Raw genomic sequence first — 15,520 nt, 5'->3', positions numbered from 1 at the left:
AAATTACTATAATCCAATTCATCTCTTTAGTTGATTGAGGTTTTTGTGTTGGATTTTCTTAAAGGGAGGCACACCTGTATTGGATCTTTATATTAGAACATTGAATTGGGAAATTTTATAAACAGACAATGCAAATTTTGCTACTTTCAACTAATTTTTTAAATTTGGCATCGTTTTTTGTTTTGTCCTTACAGACTACTTCCTAGATCTTAGCAGGTTCCCAATTCCATGTGTATCGTTGGTGTGACCACATGGTGCTGAACTCTTATATTTTCAGGAGTGTGGGAGTCATTGTGTGAGCTCTTGAGATTGATTTGAAGTGTAATCTTAATCTTATTTGCTTAAATTACATCTCTGATTGTGTTGAATATCCTTTCTTTTTACGTAAAGCTCCTCTCTTTCAGTGTTGATGATTTGATTTATTTCTGTATTTATACTGTAAGTAAATGCTATTATACATTTTTCTTTGTTTTACAAAGGAAATAATGTTTTTCTTTTTTTCTTCTTCATCTCTGTGCATATGCTTCCTGTCTACGATTTGCTTACTACTTCTTACTGAAAGATCAAGCAGGTTGGTGTGATTGATTTGCACTCCACATGGTATAATTATTTAAACTATAAAGAATTTTGTTATTTAATTACATTACATTTTTAAAATTTAATACTATTTTTTTACAAGGTAAGTATCTGTCTTTTGTATTAAAAATCTTTTGACTTTAGTTTTCAACCTTTAGTTTTTTAAAAAAACCTCACTTTTTCCTAAATTAAAAAAAATGTTTCAATTTTTATTTTAAAAAATCAACTTTAGTTTTCAACTTTTAGTTTTTTTTTAAAAACTTACTTTTTCCTAAATTAAAAAAAAATTACCTCCATTTTTATTCAGGAAGATATTAGCAACAGTCTTGTTTCCAAATGATCTTTTTAGAGGAACAGTTGACAAGTGTTAGATCGACATTCACACACACTGGATTCTCTAGACCTCATCAACACAATAGACAAAAGTCAATATAACACCAGAACCAGATGACAGAATATTTTTTCCTAAATTTTTAAGGACCCGTTAGGCCAAATTTCAGTAATGCAAATATAAATGATTTTCATATTCAAGAATTTTTTTAAAGCAAGGAATCAAAAAAAAAAAAACCTTAAAGTTTTTTTTTCTTAAATAAAAAAAGGAATCACACACCTGGGTACTTACGCCCAACAATGCTCATGTAATGAGAATGAAATTAATTCAGTTAACTCTTCCTGAAATTCTTCCCTTTAATTTCATCTTGGCAATTTTGGTTGGAATGCATGGCAAAGGGCAATTAAAAATACTATTATTCCTGTTTGGCTTAATTATATACTATATGACATGACCAACTTTTAAGATGTATTTACCTGAAATTTTGTGCTGAAATCTATCATGCAGTATTAGAAGAAGGGTTTTTGGTTGGTTTAGTTAAGATTTTTTTAAATTCTTAAAAAAAAAAAATCAACAAAAGAGTGACTTTTAGTGATGTCACAATTTTAAGTGACTGGCTAGGAGAGTTGGAACATATTCACATTTAGCCTGAAATATTATTTGCAGAGAAATACAATGATTTATCTGAATAATACTGGCTAGAATATTATTTAACTTAAATATTAGACTTTTGAAACTGAACCGAACTCTGTATGCATGGCCATCTTTATGAGAATATTGTAAGAGCACAGTAAGATTTTTGCTGCTAAAGCATCAGTTTGAAAATCCTACCTGAATGGTTTTGAATAACTAATGCAATTCAGGCCTGCTAGTAATTCATCAACAGGTTGTGCTTTTGTATTTCTATATATAATGTCTTTTTTACTGCCTCATAATAGGGTTGAAAACTAGATATTTTTAAGTGTTAACCAAACAACTAGAACCCTGAAGCCTAAAAATTAATGTGCATATGTTTATCAGACTATTTCCACTATACTGTTAATATCCACATCTTTACAGAGAGGTTTTTTTGTTTTGTTTTTTGTCTTAACATACTGGCCATTTTTTCTTTAAATATTTGTAATGCTGAGGTGGAAAGTAAGTTACAATTTTTTAATGCATGCCCTTGTTTTATTTTTTTAAAGATTTTATTTTTAACCTCTACACCCGATGTGGGGCTTGAACTCATAACCCCGAGATCAAGAGTTGTATGTGTTACCCACTGAGCCAGGCACCCTCTGTATGCAATTCCTTTATACCTGAACTTCAGCTTTTCCCTCTCAAATTTCTAAGAAATAGTACTGCTGATTACTCCTGTCTAGGAGTTCACTGGGAGTAGGAATTAGATTGCTTTTTGAAATCATTTTTTTAACACCATAATTCAGAATATTCAATACAGGTGTCTGTGCCAAAGAAGCCAACATACTCAGGTCTACATCCTGACTTTTGGAATGCAATGAATCACACCACACCAAAGCATGAATTTGGATCAGTGCTTTTATTTACTCTTTTATTTAACTTACTTGTTTTGTGGCTTAAGTTTGCTTTGGACTTTTATTTCTATAGAAATGGAAGGTAATATATTTTAAACCCTTGGGTTTTTAATATAATTTTATCCTAAAGATTTAAAGTCTCTGAAGGATTCTTCGTCTCATGTTTCCTGAAAACGTATATTCAGATAAATATCTGCATCATCATTATCTTTCAGTTCTCTTTCCTTGTTAGCAGGAGGGGTTAGCTTTTGGGTGGAGACATTAACAATTTATAAACTCTTCTGGTTTACACTCTTCTGTGGTCCTTTGGGAAGGAAGTTAAGAATGACAGAAAGCTTTCAGGAGAGCCACACACCAGTTCTACGAAAAGTTTGATCGTTTTTCTAAAGGAAAGTATGTTTCAAAGAAATTGTATTACCAGAAATGAATTTATTTGATTCAGTTTCATAACCAGTTTGATAACCTGGTTTTTTATTTGCTCTTTTTGATTTCTCATTTTAGTTTCATGATTTTGAAATTCATTCAATAAACTTACATTGGATACCTGTTATATATATGTGAAACATTCTAGTTGGCATTATAGTCAAAATAATCAACTGGAAACTGCATTTCCAGCTTTATTATTTGATAGTATTTCTATTTATATTTGATACTTGACATATTTAAAGTGGCTTATTGAGATTTAGGCTCCTGAGTTTGACATAATAATGAGCTATTTTAATTGCTCATTTAAGACACGATGATAGATCATGGTAGCTCAACAACTGTAAAATGCCTGGTTAATTGTAATGTAACCATTAAATAATTAGTATAGAATTTTTCGTTTAATAAAGGTATAATATGAAATGAAATACTTTCAAGTAATTTTATTAAACATAAATTTTACAAAAATTCTGAAGATACATGTTAGAAACTTCTTGCTATAAATTTTGCCTGATACTTTCATCTGTGCATTTTATGACTATATGTGCCTTTTATTTATTCATTTATTTTAATAAACTCTGGGGGGGTATTTTTGGAAGCCACTTTATTTTGTACCTCGTTATCAGAAAAAAGTAAATAATCATACTGCTTTTTTGAACATACTGCGTATTTGAGGACACATAGGTCTTTGGTTTTTTTATTTATTAGGCTTTCCTGTTAATCTTTCTCTTTTTTTTTTTTCCTACTTACCTCTTTTGCTTCTCTTTCACATACTTTTGTTTTTAGTTATCATCGCATAGTTACACAGCAGTTTGTTTAGCAATTAGTTAAAAAGTTATTCTAGGAACATATTAAATAGAAATAAAATATATTATTTGATTTGCTCAAAATTGTATTTGATTTTGTATTATTGAGGAAGGTATCTTTTGTAATTGAAGAGAATTTATACAAGCCTGAAAAATTGGCCCTAAAGTGATTGTTGCAAATAAATGACTCATATAGGTAAAAAGAAAGTGTCCCCAGATAAGATGGTTGAAATGCAAGCAAAAATTGATGAGGAGAGAAAAGCACTTGAAACAAAGCTTGACATGGAAGAAGAAGAAAGAAACAAGGCTAGAGCTGAATTAGAGAAACGGGAAAAAGATCTACTTAAGGCTCAGTGAGTATTACTGAATTGAGATAGATTCGTGATTTAAAAATCTTGTATTTTTCATAGCATGTATAAGCAAGAAAATTAAATATTAATTAAAAGCTTGATTTTTGTCTCCAGAATAGCTTTTTGGGATCGAAGGTTTTGTTGTATTTCCAGAAATTACATCTGTTTTTGTTATTTCATCTCTGTGTAGGAGGAACAATATTCAGTGAAGTTGGGTGTTACAGATTAAATCATAAGTTAATTAATACTACACTGTGATATAATTTGATAGAGGTGTTACATAATTATATCCCTATTTTTAAATTTTGCATCCAAATACCTGGGAAATTTTGGGAAATGATATTGATAGAATAGAAGATAATCGATGGATATTAACTATTCTCCTTTTTAATCAACAGACAAGAACATCAATCTTTGCTAGAGAAATTATCTGCTCTGGAGAAGAAGGTAATTGTTGGTGGTGTTGATTTGTTGGCAAAAGCTGAGGAACAAGAGAAACTTCTTGAAGAATCTAACATGGAGCTGGAAGAACGGAGGAAAAGAGCAGAGCAACTTCGCAGAGAACTTGAGGAAAAAGAGGTAATGTGACTTTTTGTTTCTGGTTGACACTTAGCCTTGGGTATTTAACTCTTCTAGTGAAAAGCTCTATATCCATAATCTTTAATTAAGTATAGTAGACACACAATGTTATACTAGTTTCGGATGTACAACATAGTGATTCAGTTTTTCTATATGTTAATCTGTACTCCTGGCAAATGTTGCTGCCATTTGTTAACATATAATCCCTGTTACGGTACTCTGACTATATTCCCTGTGCAGCACCTTTCATCTCTGTGACTTATTCCATAACTGAAGGCCTGTACCTCCCACTCCCTGCTTCATCCATTTTGCCTCTCTCCCCCTGAAACCCAACCAGCAGTTGTTCTCTGTAGTGATAGGTCTGTTTCTGCTTTTTGTTTATCTCTTTGTTCATTTGTTTTGTTTTTTAGATTACACATATAAGTGAAATCATGTGGTATTTGTCTTATATCTATAATCTTAATAAAATTTTAAAGCAGATCTGTGAATTGCTTTGAAAGATAATAGTTGCTAAACATTTTTATCATTTGTTAAATAATGAAATTTGTGACTTAACGAATAAATGACTCTGGCTGAAGTTTATCAATTTTTGTCATAGCAAGAACGCTTGGATATTGAAGAAAAATACACCAGCTTGCAAGAGGAAGCACAGGGAAAAACCAAGAAATTAAAGAAAGTGTGGACTATGCTGATGGCTGCCAAATCAGAGGTTGGTTTCCTAGAGATTACCTACAAATGTAGCTCTGAATTAAAAAAAAAGTTGTTTGAGTATGATTAAAAATCCTAAAGAGGTATAGTGTATGCTTACAGTTTTAAAGAAATAACATTTTCTCCTTTGTGTGCAATTTCACATTTTAGCTGTTAAGCTATATTGTGTATTTCCAACCTTAATAATGTGAAAATAGGGACACCTGGGTGACTCATTTGGTTAATAAGTATCGGACTTTGGCTCAGGTCATGATCTCGCTGTTAACCTAGCTTGAGCCCTGCATCGGGCTCTGTGCTGACAGCTCAGAGCCTGGAGCCTGCTTCAGATTCTGTGTCTCCTTCGCTCTCTCTGCCCCTCCTGCACTCACACTCTACTCTGTCTTTCTTTCTCTCTCTCTTAAAAATAAACAAACATTAAAAAAGAAAAAAAATAATGTGGAAATAGACAGTGAAGGGGTAGTATCATTTTGTGCATTGTTTTTGTGAAAAAACTGAGTAAGTTTTACAAGGTTTCTTAAGCCAGTGCTTAAATCAGATAAAACTGTTCTGTATTTAAAATCTTGTTTGCCCTTCATATTTTTATTGATTCTTCTGGTAGATGGCTGATCTCCAACAGGAACATCAGAGGGAAATTGAAGGCCTCCTGGAGAATATTCGACAACTTAGCCGGGAGCTTCGACTTCAGATGCTTATTATTGATAACTTTATACCTCAAGATTATCAGGTAAGAGGGAAGTTCTCTGACCTAGATGTTACATCACTTGGCTGGGGTGAAGAAATGGGAATATAATTTTTAATTTAATTGATGGTACGTATTTACATTTCAGTTGTTGACAGTAAAATTTACTTGAACTAATGCCATCACATTTCACTTCAACTGTTATCTTTTCTCAATACATAATTCTCTGAGTATGTAAGTATCTAAGAATTTCTCAGCCCTTTGGAGGAACCCAGATTTAGGTAATTGCATTACTGTTTATTCATTCAATATACTTGATCCTATAAATAGAATAAATGAAACTCCTTTGCTAATTTTTCTCCCTGCTTATGGATACTAATTGTGTGTATGTGCGTGTGTGTGTGTGTGTGTGTGTGTGTGTGTGTATCATAGTAAAATACACATAACATGAAATTTACCTTTTTAGACTATTTTTAGGAATATAGTTTGGTGACATTAAGTACGTTTATGGTGTTTTGCACTCATCACTGCCATCCGTCTCCAGGTGGATGTTGAGTTTTAATTCTAGTATAATTTTAAAATGTCAGCCTCTCTGTACCCCAAATTGCCACTTTTCTGGTACATTTTAGTGTACCTTAACGTACTAATTTTTCAAAAATTTATTTCGAGTCTCTGTATAGCTCAAAGAACTTTTTCTGAAAATAAGCCTTAATATTTTTTTCCTTTGGACCTCAGGTTGAGGTTTGTTTCATGGTACATTCTCCTTACTGGTCCTTGGGTGACCTGCTTTTATTTAGTTGGTTAGTTGTGTTTGTTTGGCCTTTTTTTGTTATTTATTTTGTAGTGACCTTATCATGCATAACAAAAGCTGCTATCAGGACTAACCTATTTCTAACCAAACGGTTTCCCTCTCCCCTCTGCCATCCCGTTGCCTCTTCCAACTCATGGTCGCCATCATCCTGAATCCCATGTTCTTCATTTTATTGCTTTTTATTTTTATATGGTTTAATTGCATTTATGTATATTCCTTCAAAGTATGTATTTTTAAATTTATCAGAAAGTTATAATGCAGTATATGTTTTGAGGCAACTTTTTTTAATATGTTAAAATTTTAGTTTTGAGAGCATTTTCAGTATTTCAAATGTTATTAAATATTAAAAGTAGACCATCTTTGACTCTTAAAAGGAAATGATTGAAAACTACGTCCACTGGAATGAAGACATAGGAGAATGGCAGCTGGTGAGTATTACCTTCATCCTCTCATGAAGTACTTAACGGAGTGCATCTTGTGGCCTGGGGACTGTGTGGGCTCTGAGGAGACTAAGATGGTCCAGGGAATGAATCAGATGAGAGTCCACTAGAGTGGATAAGATATTTTTCTCATTAACCGTGTTATAACACACAGACTATTCAGGGGAAGTGGTGTCGTTTGGGGCTGCACAGGACTGTCGGAGTTCTAGATTCCTTTCTTTTCCAGTATTCAAATTACGTTTTACGATTGTAACATCAGTATACCTCATAGTAATTTGCTTTATTCTCAGTATTAATTGCTAATTAAGATAATTTTCCTCCCTCCCCTTTTTTTCCTTTTTTGAGAAATGTGTTGCCTATACAGGAAATAACATGAGGAAGCAGACTCCAGCTCCTGATAAAAAAGAGAAAGATGTAAGAGTGCTTTTTTGTTGTTGTAACTGCAGTTTCTTTATAGGATGTGGGTCACTCATCTGTGTTATCAATATGATTTAAATTAATCAGCTCAGCTGAAAAATAGGCCTATCTTTTGGGAAGAGAAGCCCTGGGAGGGGGGTAGAGGACGTTTCTGCTCCCCTCAGTCATGAAGGTAGGCTTTCCCTTTGCACCACACAGGTGGCATGGTGGCTTCTTCAGAGCCTCTTCACCTCTCCAGGCCATGGCGGGGGGATAGTTAGAGACCAGAGTGGGTCTGTCTCCTTCTCAGAGCTGGTCCTGGACCTCGGTCAGCAAGAGGAAGTAGGAGCTATAGGGAAAACAATAATGGTTTTCCTTTCCTCTGAAGATATTGGTAGGGTGTCAGGGCTCCTTACTTACCGCCCGTGGTGAATACGTTTGACATGAGTGGCATTAGAAAAAGATACCCTTAGACATTTATTTGGTCTTCTGCAGTTTTTCTCTAGGAGTATATTCAGTATTTTTAATCTTCTCCCCACATCTGGTTTAAATCCTTCCTATAAGAGTGTCTTGTGTTTGCTCCCTTTACTTAGCCCTTTGAAGTGGACCTTTCCCACGTGTATCTTGCCTATACTGAGGAGAGCCTCCGGCAGTCCCTGATGAAGTTAGAGAGGCCACGGACGTCAAAGGGGAAAGCAAGGCCAAAGACGGGGCGAAGGTAAAGACTTCTCTTTCAGTCCTGTGAGATAAAGGCACTGAGATATCCTATGTAGGTACATTTAGAGGAAATTTAGTTAACATAATAAATATTTTAGCTGTATTAAAAAGCTGCATTTTAGTTATATTTAAATAAATATCAGAGTCCTTAGGTAGTAATGATTTGAGTAAGTAAAAACTAAAGAATTAAATTAAGGCTTCCAACTTCTTTAGCCTTCCTGAGTACTGGAGTTTATTTTTAATATACTTTGTTCTATCCAAATGTATTAGAAGTCATCTCTTATCTATCTTAATCCCTTAATTTCTTACAGTAATTCTTCTAGTGAGATGCTAATGAATTTGCCTGGTTCAACTCCAAGCTCTTATATTTGCTGGCTTGCTTTTCTGTTATAAACATTGCTCCAAGAACCTTTAACCTTTAACCTTGCTAGTTAAAGAAAGCTTTTCTGACCATTTTTCCCTTTCCTTTGAGTGCTGGTTTTGACTGTTGAGTAGTCTATATGTATCATAACATGAGATCAGGGCTGGGGCGTGTTTCTTCTCTCCCTTCCCTACGTAAGTACTGTTCAGCTTATTTAAACTGATTTTAACACTTGGAGCTCCTGAAATGATAGGAAATATTAAGCTTATTTTCCCCCCTACTTTGAGTATGTAGACTTTTGAGCTATAAGTCAGATGAAGTTGTAAGGTTTTAATATTTTATGTTACGTAACATCATAGACATAACCTAACATCTATAAATTTGGTATATGTGACTGAAGGTCAGTAGCATTGTAAAGATGTACAAATTTTTACATTTCTTGGCATTCAAGTGCCACTTGTTAAAAACTTTTCACATGTCAACAGAAGCCATGTATGTAATATTAGTGAATGAAGAAGTCAAACACAAATCCTGCTGGATCTTTCGTTTTTCCATTTTTAATAGAGATATTTTTCTCTTACCTCTGCAGTCAATAAGAAAAATTACAACACAAGAGTGATGATAAATGGTTTAACGTAAAAAAAATTCATTTGAGCCAACATTGGATGAGCCAAACCTATCATTCTCTGTGTACCAGAATTAGCCTTCTGTATTATAAAAACAGTAGATGCCCCTGAACGTAAACATACACAATAAATGGTTTGTTGATAATGTATCACATTACCTGATAAGGTCCAATGTGATGTTCCTGTAAATTAGAAATGCATAGTTGAGTGCGCTAAGCAAAATTCCATTGAACACCGTACATTAATGTAGTATTTCCATCGGTCCCTGCACATGCTTCTGCAGGTGTTGCTTCAGAGGATTTGTGTCTCTTTTTTTCACTGAATGAACCTGTACCTTCAGCATGCCCCAGAACAGATAATCCAGGGGCTCAGGCCTGGCAAACATACAGCCCACTTGGCCCTGGCCTGTCTAGTCCTATTTTAGAAGTTTTCATTGACTCAATCCCTTACATTCTGGTTGGTAGGGTAAAGTGTCAGGCTCTTGCACCTACTTCAGGTGACCTTCCTCTGGCCTAAAAAGGTGGGCATTGATCTCTTAACATGTCAAACGTGGCAAACCTTGGCTTGTTTCTAGACCTTATGGCCACCCTGTGGCCATACCTGCTACATAATGTAAAGTGTTCGCATTCAGTCTTTTAGGAAAGCATTCATATTTTCTTTTTCTCTTCTCCAAACAGAAAGCGTTCTGCAAAGCCTGAAACTGTGATTGACTCTTTACTTCAGTAAACATTACAGACTTAAAGTCACAATAAAAATTAATGATATTCTCATGCCTAGACAAAATCTTTAATTAAAACACTGAAGACTGTTGTGTAATTTCAGATTATGGAAGCTGTAAATCATGGAGTAAGACTGGAACTAATATTTTGCCTAATAAGTCTTAGTCAGTATATATATTAATGTCATATTAAAATTGTACAACTGGTAATTGTTCAGATTGTCATATTACACTCTAGTTTATACGGTGCAGGGAACTTGGGGGAGCAGCTTACTATACTGAGAGAGTTGCAGTTTAATGTATACATAAATCTGCTAGTGATTTATTCAACTACTGTATAATTAGGTAACTGGATAGGCAAAATAGAAAAAAATATATATGTCCTGTTTTGCACACAGAAAGTAGCAGATCTCATCATTCTATGTTGTGCTGTCATATGTGAATGTATGGGCTGCATATCTAAGAAATTATTTGATCTTAACACCCACCTGGCCTATTTAAAAATGTTCTAATTTTTATACTAACATTCATTGCATTTTAAGTATGAGACAACTTATGTTATTGATCTTTGGAAAATTTTATAATTCAGCAGCCAAACTTTAGAAGTATACATGTTTAAAATGCAAAAGTTGGAAACACGTTTCTTTAGGACCTCTCTTGACCTTTTTCTGCCACTTGGACTTCAAGTGAAATACACTTTTTTGGTTCTGGTTTCATGTTCTCTCGAAGCATTGAGTTTGTACATAGATATAAAAGTCACAGTTGCAGAAAATTAAGAAGCTAAATACTGGTCACTAATCTTTGCCCATATATGTATATTTTCTAAAATTCACTTTGAAGTGTGACTAATGGATGCTTTTCTGCATCTCAGTTCTAAATTGTGATAGGAATTGCTCTGTATCTCCCAATTGAGAAAGGTCTCCATTTTCCACAAAATGCAATCAAAGCAAGAAATATGTGTATCTTTTAATTCTTAGACTTTAAAACATTTGTTTTGCTTTTATTTATATTTTATAAAAAGAAAACATTCTTCTCTGAATTTCTTTTATTGACAAATCCCAGTTATACCATATTCCTTTAAAAATTAAAAAAAAAATCATTTTTATAGTAAAATAAGTTATAATAGTTAGAATTGTTCTCATGGTGATTGCTTACAAAATTTTAATTTTTTCATAAGTTATGCTACTCCTAAGCCACTTAATGTATCTTTTATAAATTTTAAAATTATATGATCAGCCCTAAAGTCCATTGGTTGCAAGTTTGAGACTTCATAAATTAGTATTTATTAAGTGAACAGTATTTTAGTAAGTTTGGTTAAATATTGGTTTGTAGTTACCAAGCTGCCTATAGACTGGGGGTGAGTGTAGGTGGCATGATTGTGAGGTGGTGGTAAAAATGTGTCTCTAAGTTTAAAGTTCATTCCAAAGGTGGTGTACCAGATGTCCTGTGTATGGTGAATATTTTCTAGGTAATAAGAATTGCATTTACCTGGCAGCATTTTCCTTGTAATGTGTAAGATAGTTAGAAGTTTTGACTTTACACTCTGTGGGGCATTGTTCAGGTACTGTGAAGACTAGAGGTGAATTTGTGTCTTGTAAAAGCTTTATCTGTGCAGAATGTCTTGGCAGTTGTAGATGCACATTTAATGGTTAGCAAATGCTCCAGAGAAATCTTAATTTTGCCAGTAGAATAAAAAAGATGCATACTTCTTTCTAAAAATCCACACTTCTAGCCTTTAACCATCCAGTGAATAGGAAAGGAATAACTTTATTTTTTATTGTTTTTGAGTAGAGTTGACACACAGTGTTACATTAGTTTCAGGTGTGCAAAATAGTGATTCCGCTGCTGAGTTACACTGTGCTCATGGCAAGTGTAGCTCCCATCTTTCACCATAAGACGCTATTACAGGCTATTACAGTATCATTCACTATATTCCCTTTGCTGTGGGGAAGGAACAACTTGTGCATTAAGCTTTAAAACAGAAAATTTAAGCCAGTGTGTTAGATTTATTTTTCTATTCCACTTCTGCTACAATAGCAAAAATCTGTAAAAAGTCAAAACATTGAGCAATTTACAAAACAGGCCATGTGAGCAGTTTTTTTTTTTTTTTTAACATTTACATCAGAAATTGATTATACCAGATGTACCTTAGATAATTCATTTTATGAAATACCAAAATAAGATATTCGAGCCAGGCTTGAATATCCATATGAAAACATGGGATACTGACTTTAGAGCTCTTCATTTAGCTCTGATCATAGCAATTCTGTGGTTTCTTCACATGTACTGTGTCTTTGTCCATAAAATGAAATATTTTTAACTTCAGTGTTAATTTCATGAAAGGATATGGATGAAGATACTTGCTCATTATTTGAAATAGACAATTTTAAGATGAGTGTCTCATATAAATAGGTTATTGAAAGGGTATTTTCTCTTTAATTTAAAAAAAGTAATATTTATTTATTAAAAGGAGCCTTGGTAGAATGTTAATTGTGATACATTCTTTAATAAACCCTGTTTTAAAACCTCAATTATATATACTTATAATTAGGATATTAAAATATAATAGTACACCCCCTTTTTGTTTAGATTCTTGTAAAATATAAGATTAATCAAGGTATATGGGGGTGGCCTGCATCTGTGTTTTTATCTGGCAAGTAGAATCCATTTGACAAGGTATCTCATCTTTCTGGGAAAAGGGGACCTTTTTTTGCAGCAAGAAATTTAAGATTATTTTAGGGGAGGGAGGTGATTCTACTTGATCTGTAACATATTTTTAAAATTATGATTATGGTTTTTGGGTTGTAGCTATCATTTTTAGTCTTCTAAAAATATCTTTCCCCTTAACTCTTCTATAAAGGGAGGTCCCTCTCTTTCTTACAGGGCTGTGAATTAAGGAATGGGTAGAGTTTACATTTAAGCATGCCAGTGTCTGCCCAATTTCTTAATGTATACATTTGTTTTCCTTTTTAGTTATTTTTTGTTTTTAAAATGCTAGAAGAAAACCTAGATCTTCCTAGTGCCTTTGAACTTATACTGTAGTTCGATTAATTTTAAATCATTAATAACTTCAGTAGCATTACTACAATACTGTATACTGGCCAAAATTGCAAATCTTCCAATGAGTTTGTTGCATTAATTTCAAAAGCCACACTTTCATTGTATTTTATGTATAAATTGTATTTGTTCAAGTTGTATATATTGATATTGTATGTATACATGCAGCATGGTTAAGTTAGAAATAAAAATCTTTACCTAACACTGATAGTGGTGGTCTGCTTTTTCCCCTGAACTCTCTTTGTGGGTCTTTATGCTTGGCATCTCAATTTTATATGGTTTAGAGAGGCCTGTGTCATTTCACACCCCAATTTTTTCGTTTGTTTATTTGGAGACAAAGATTTGCATGAGTGGGGTAGGGGCAGAGAGAGAGAGAGAGAGAGAGAGAGAGAGAGAGAGAGAGAGAGAGAGAGAATCCCAAGCAGGCTCTGTGCTGTCATCAGAGCCCAATGTGGGGCTCTATCGTGAGATCATGATCTGAGCCGAAATCACTAGTCAGAAGCTTAACTGACTGAGCCACCCAAGCACCTTTCACACCCAAAACTTTTTGTTATTAATTTTTTAAATGTGTATTTATTTACAAATTTTTAGTGTTTATTTAAAAATTTTTTTTCAATATTTATTTTTGGAAGAGAGAGACAGAGTGTGAGCAGGGTAGAGGCAGAGAGAGAGGGAGACACAGAATCCTAAGCAGTGTCCAGGCTCTGAGCTGTCAGCACAGAGCCTGACATGGGGCTCAAACCCACAAACTGTGAGATCATGACCTGAGCCAAAGTTGGACACTTAACCAACTGAGCCACCCACATGTCCCAAATGTGTGTTTATTTTTAAGAGAGAGAGCACGAGCTGGGGGGTATGGTGGGGGGAGAGCAGAGAGAGAAGGAGACACAGAATCTGAAGCAGGCTCCAGGCTCTGAGCTGTCAGCACAGAGAGAGCCCAATGCGGGGCTTGAACCCACAAACTGTGAGATCGTGACCTGAGCCAAACTTGGGTGCTTAACCGACTGAGCCACCTAGGCACCCCCACACCCAAAGCTTTTAATGTTGTGAGCCTTTAAACAGAAATCATCCTGAAACAGAAACCTGGGAGAGAAGTTTTAAAATGTTTCTTCTAATTGATAAAATTTATTTTCACCAAAAATATTTTTATCTAAATTTTGTTACCCTTTCACTAGGTATTTGAGAACAGAAACTTAACCATGTATGAAAAATGTATGTCACTAAAAGGTAAAAGGAGACATTTCTTAGTGGTAAGATATCCTGATTTCTTTCAAAAACTTTTAATGAGCTTAATATATCTGTAAAACAAAACTTTGCTTGGATTATTATTAATCGTGTGTTCTTTTAACAAACACTTATTGATTACCAGGCACCGTGCTGAGCTGCCTTGGAAAATTCACGGCAGGCAGGCGCTGAGAGGTTTGGATTTGTCAGCCAGTCTCAGAGGACTTGATGTGCTTTTACATAGGAAAGGAGAGTCCTCTGGGCCTTTCAGTCTTGTTCTCTTTTCCCAGCTGCTAACTTAGTTCCCACTCCTTCACTGTGTAGAATGTGAGAAGAAGATTAAAGGCCCGCTATGGCCCAAGCAAGGTAATAAATAGTGCCGCCTTCGCATCTGCCCATCCTCCCCAGTTGAGTTTCCGAGCGTGATACTCCGACCAAGCGATACCACTAACCCACTAATGCGTTCCCTCACGAAACCTGTTACTGCCTGTGTTGTCAGGATGCTGCTGAGGACGTTGTCTGTCCTCTTGAAGACCTTGAGAAATCTCTTTTAAAACCAAGTACGAAAACAAAACAAAAAATAGAGCCAAGGACCAGCCTAGGGGACCATAGTTACCCTGTGCCTGCGGGAATAGTTCACAGAATTCGGAAGCCACAGCCTAAGCCTACACGGAGCTGGAGGAGCCTCTGAGCACATTTGTTACAACAGGAGCTGAGTGTCTCATTCTTAGGCTGTTTCATTTGCAAAGCAAATCAGGTCTTCAGTCCTCCTTCGGAAGTTGAACACATGTGTGGGAAAATGATTATGAAGAGGCTACTTCAAAAAGAACCTGTTTCCTCTCAGCATTTATCTTGGGCTTCCTGTGACCCAATCTTCAAGTTACTTTTATCAACGTTATCAGAACATCACTTTGTCTTACCCAAACACGTTTATGGCTCTGACTAAAGAATATGACAGATCACACATTCTTCCACACCTGCTCCCTCCCCCTCCCCTTTTCAGAGGGCTGGGGAAATTTTAGGTTTTAATCAAAGGCTTTATTTCTCCAGTGGTACAAAGGAATTTAACTGGGACTTTACAACTGAATAAAATATTTCTCGGAGTTGATACGAATCTCAGTGAGAGGATATTGCCTAACCCAACCTAAAAGCACCAGAGTCATTACAGAAATATTATGTTGGCCTT

At 34.7% G+C, this 15,520-nt stretch overlaps 1 protein-coding gene across 4 annotated transcripts in view; it reads left to right on the top strand.

Moving 5' to 3' along the window:
* KIF3A (kinesin family member 3A) overlaps positions 1-11,127 on the top strand; it is a 45,658-nt gene extending 34,531 nt beyond the window's left edge. For 2 of the 4 annotated variants that reach the window (XM_007087764.3, XM_042983700.1), the window contains exons 10-18: positions 563-571; positions 3,865-4,021; positions 4,417-4,597; positions 5,196-5,306; positions 5,904-6,029; positions 7,170-7,223; positions 7,581-7,649; positions 8,225-8,349; positions 10,013-11,126. In XM_007087764.3, coding sequence (XP_007087826.1) covers positions 563-571; positions 3,865-4,021; positions 4,417-4,597; positions 5,196-5,306; positions 5,904-6,029; positions 7,170-7,223; positions 7,581-7,649; positions 8,225-8,349; positions 10,013-10,061 — 881 coding nt within the window. In that variant the 3' untranslated portion in view covers positions 10,062-11,126. Of the gene's footprint in view, positions 1-562; positions 572-3,864; positions 4,022-4,416; positions 4,598-5,195; positions 5,307-5,903; positions 6,030-7,169; positions 7,224-7,580; positions 7,650-8,224; positions 8,350-10,012 lie in introns of all 4 variants that reach the window. The other 2 variants (XM_015540068.2, XM_007087765.3) reach the window with 2 other exon arrangements.
* The last annotated feature ends 4,393 nt before the right edge of the window (positions 11,128-15,520 follow it).

This window comes from Panthera tigris, chromosome A1 (assembly GCF_018350195.1).
Source record: "Panthera tigris isolate Pti1 chromosome A1, P.tigris_Pti1_mat1.1, whole genome shotgun sequence".
In the NCBI taxonomy this organism is placed as follows: Eukaryota; Metazoa; Chordata; class Mammalia; order Carnivora; family Felidae; genus Panthera; species Panthera tigris.
This window is presented reverse-complemented; position numbering and strand designations above follow the sequence as displayed.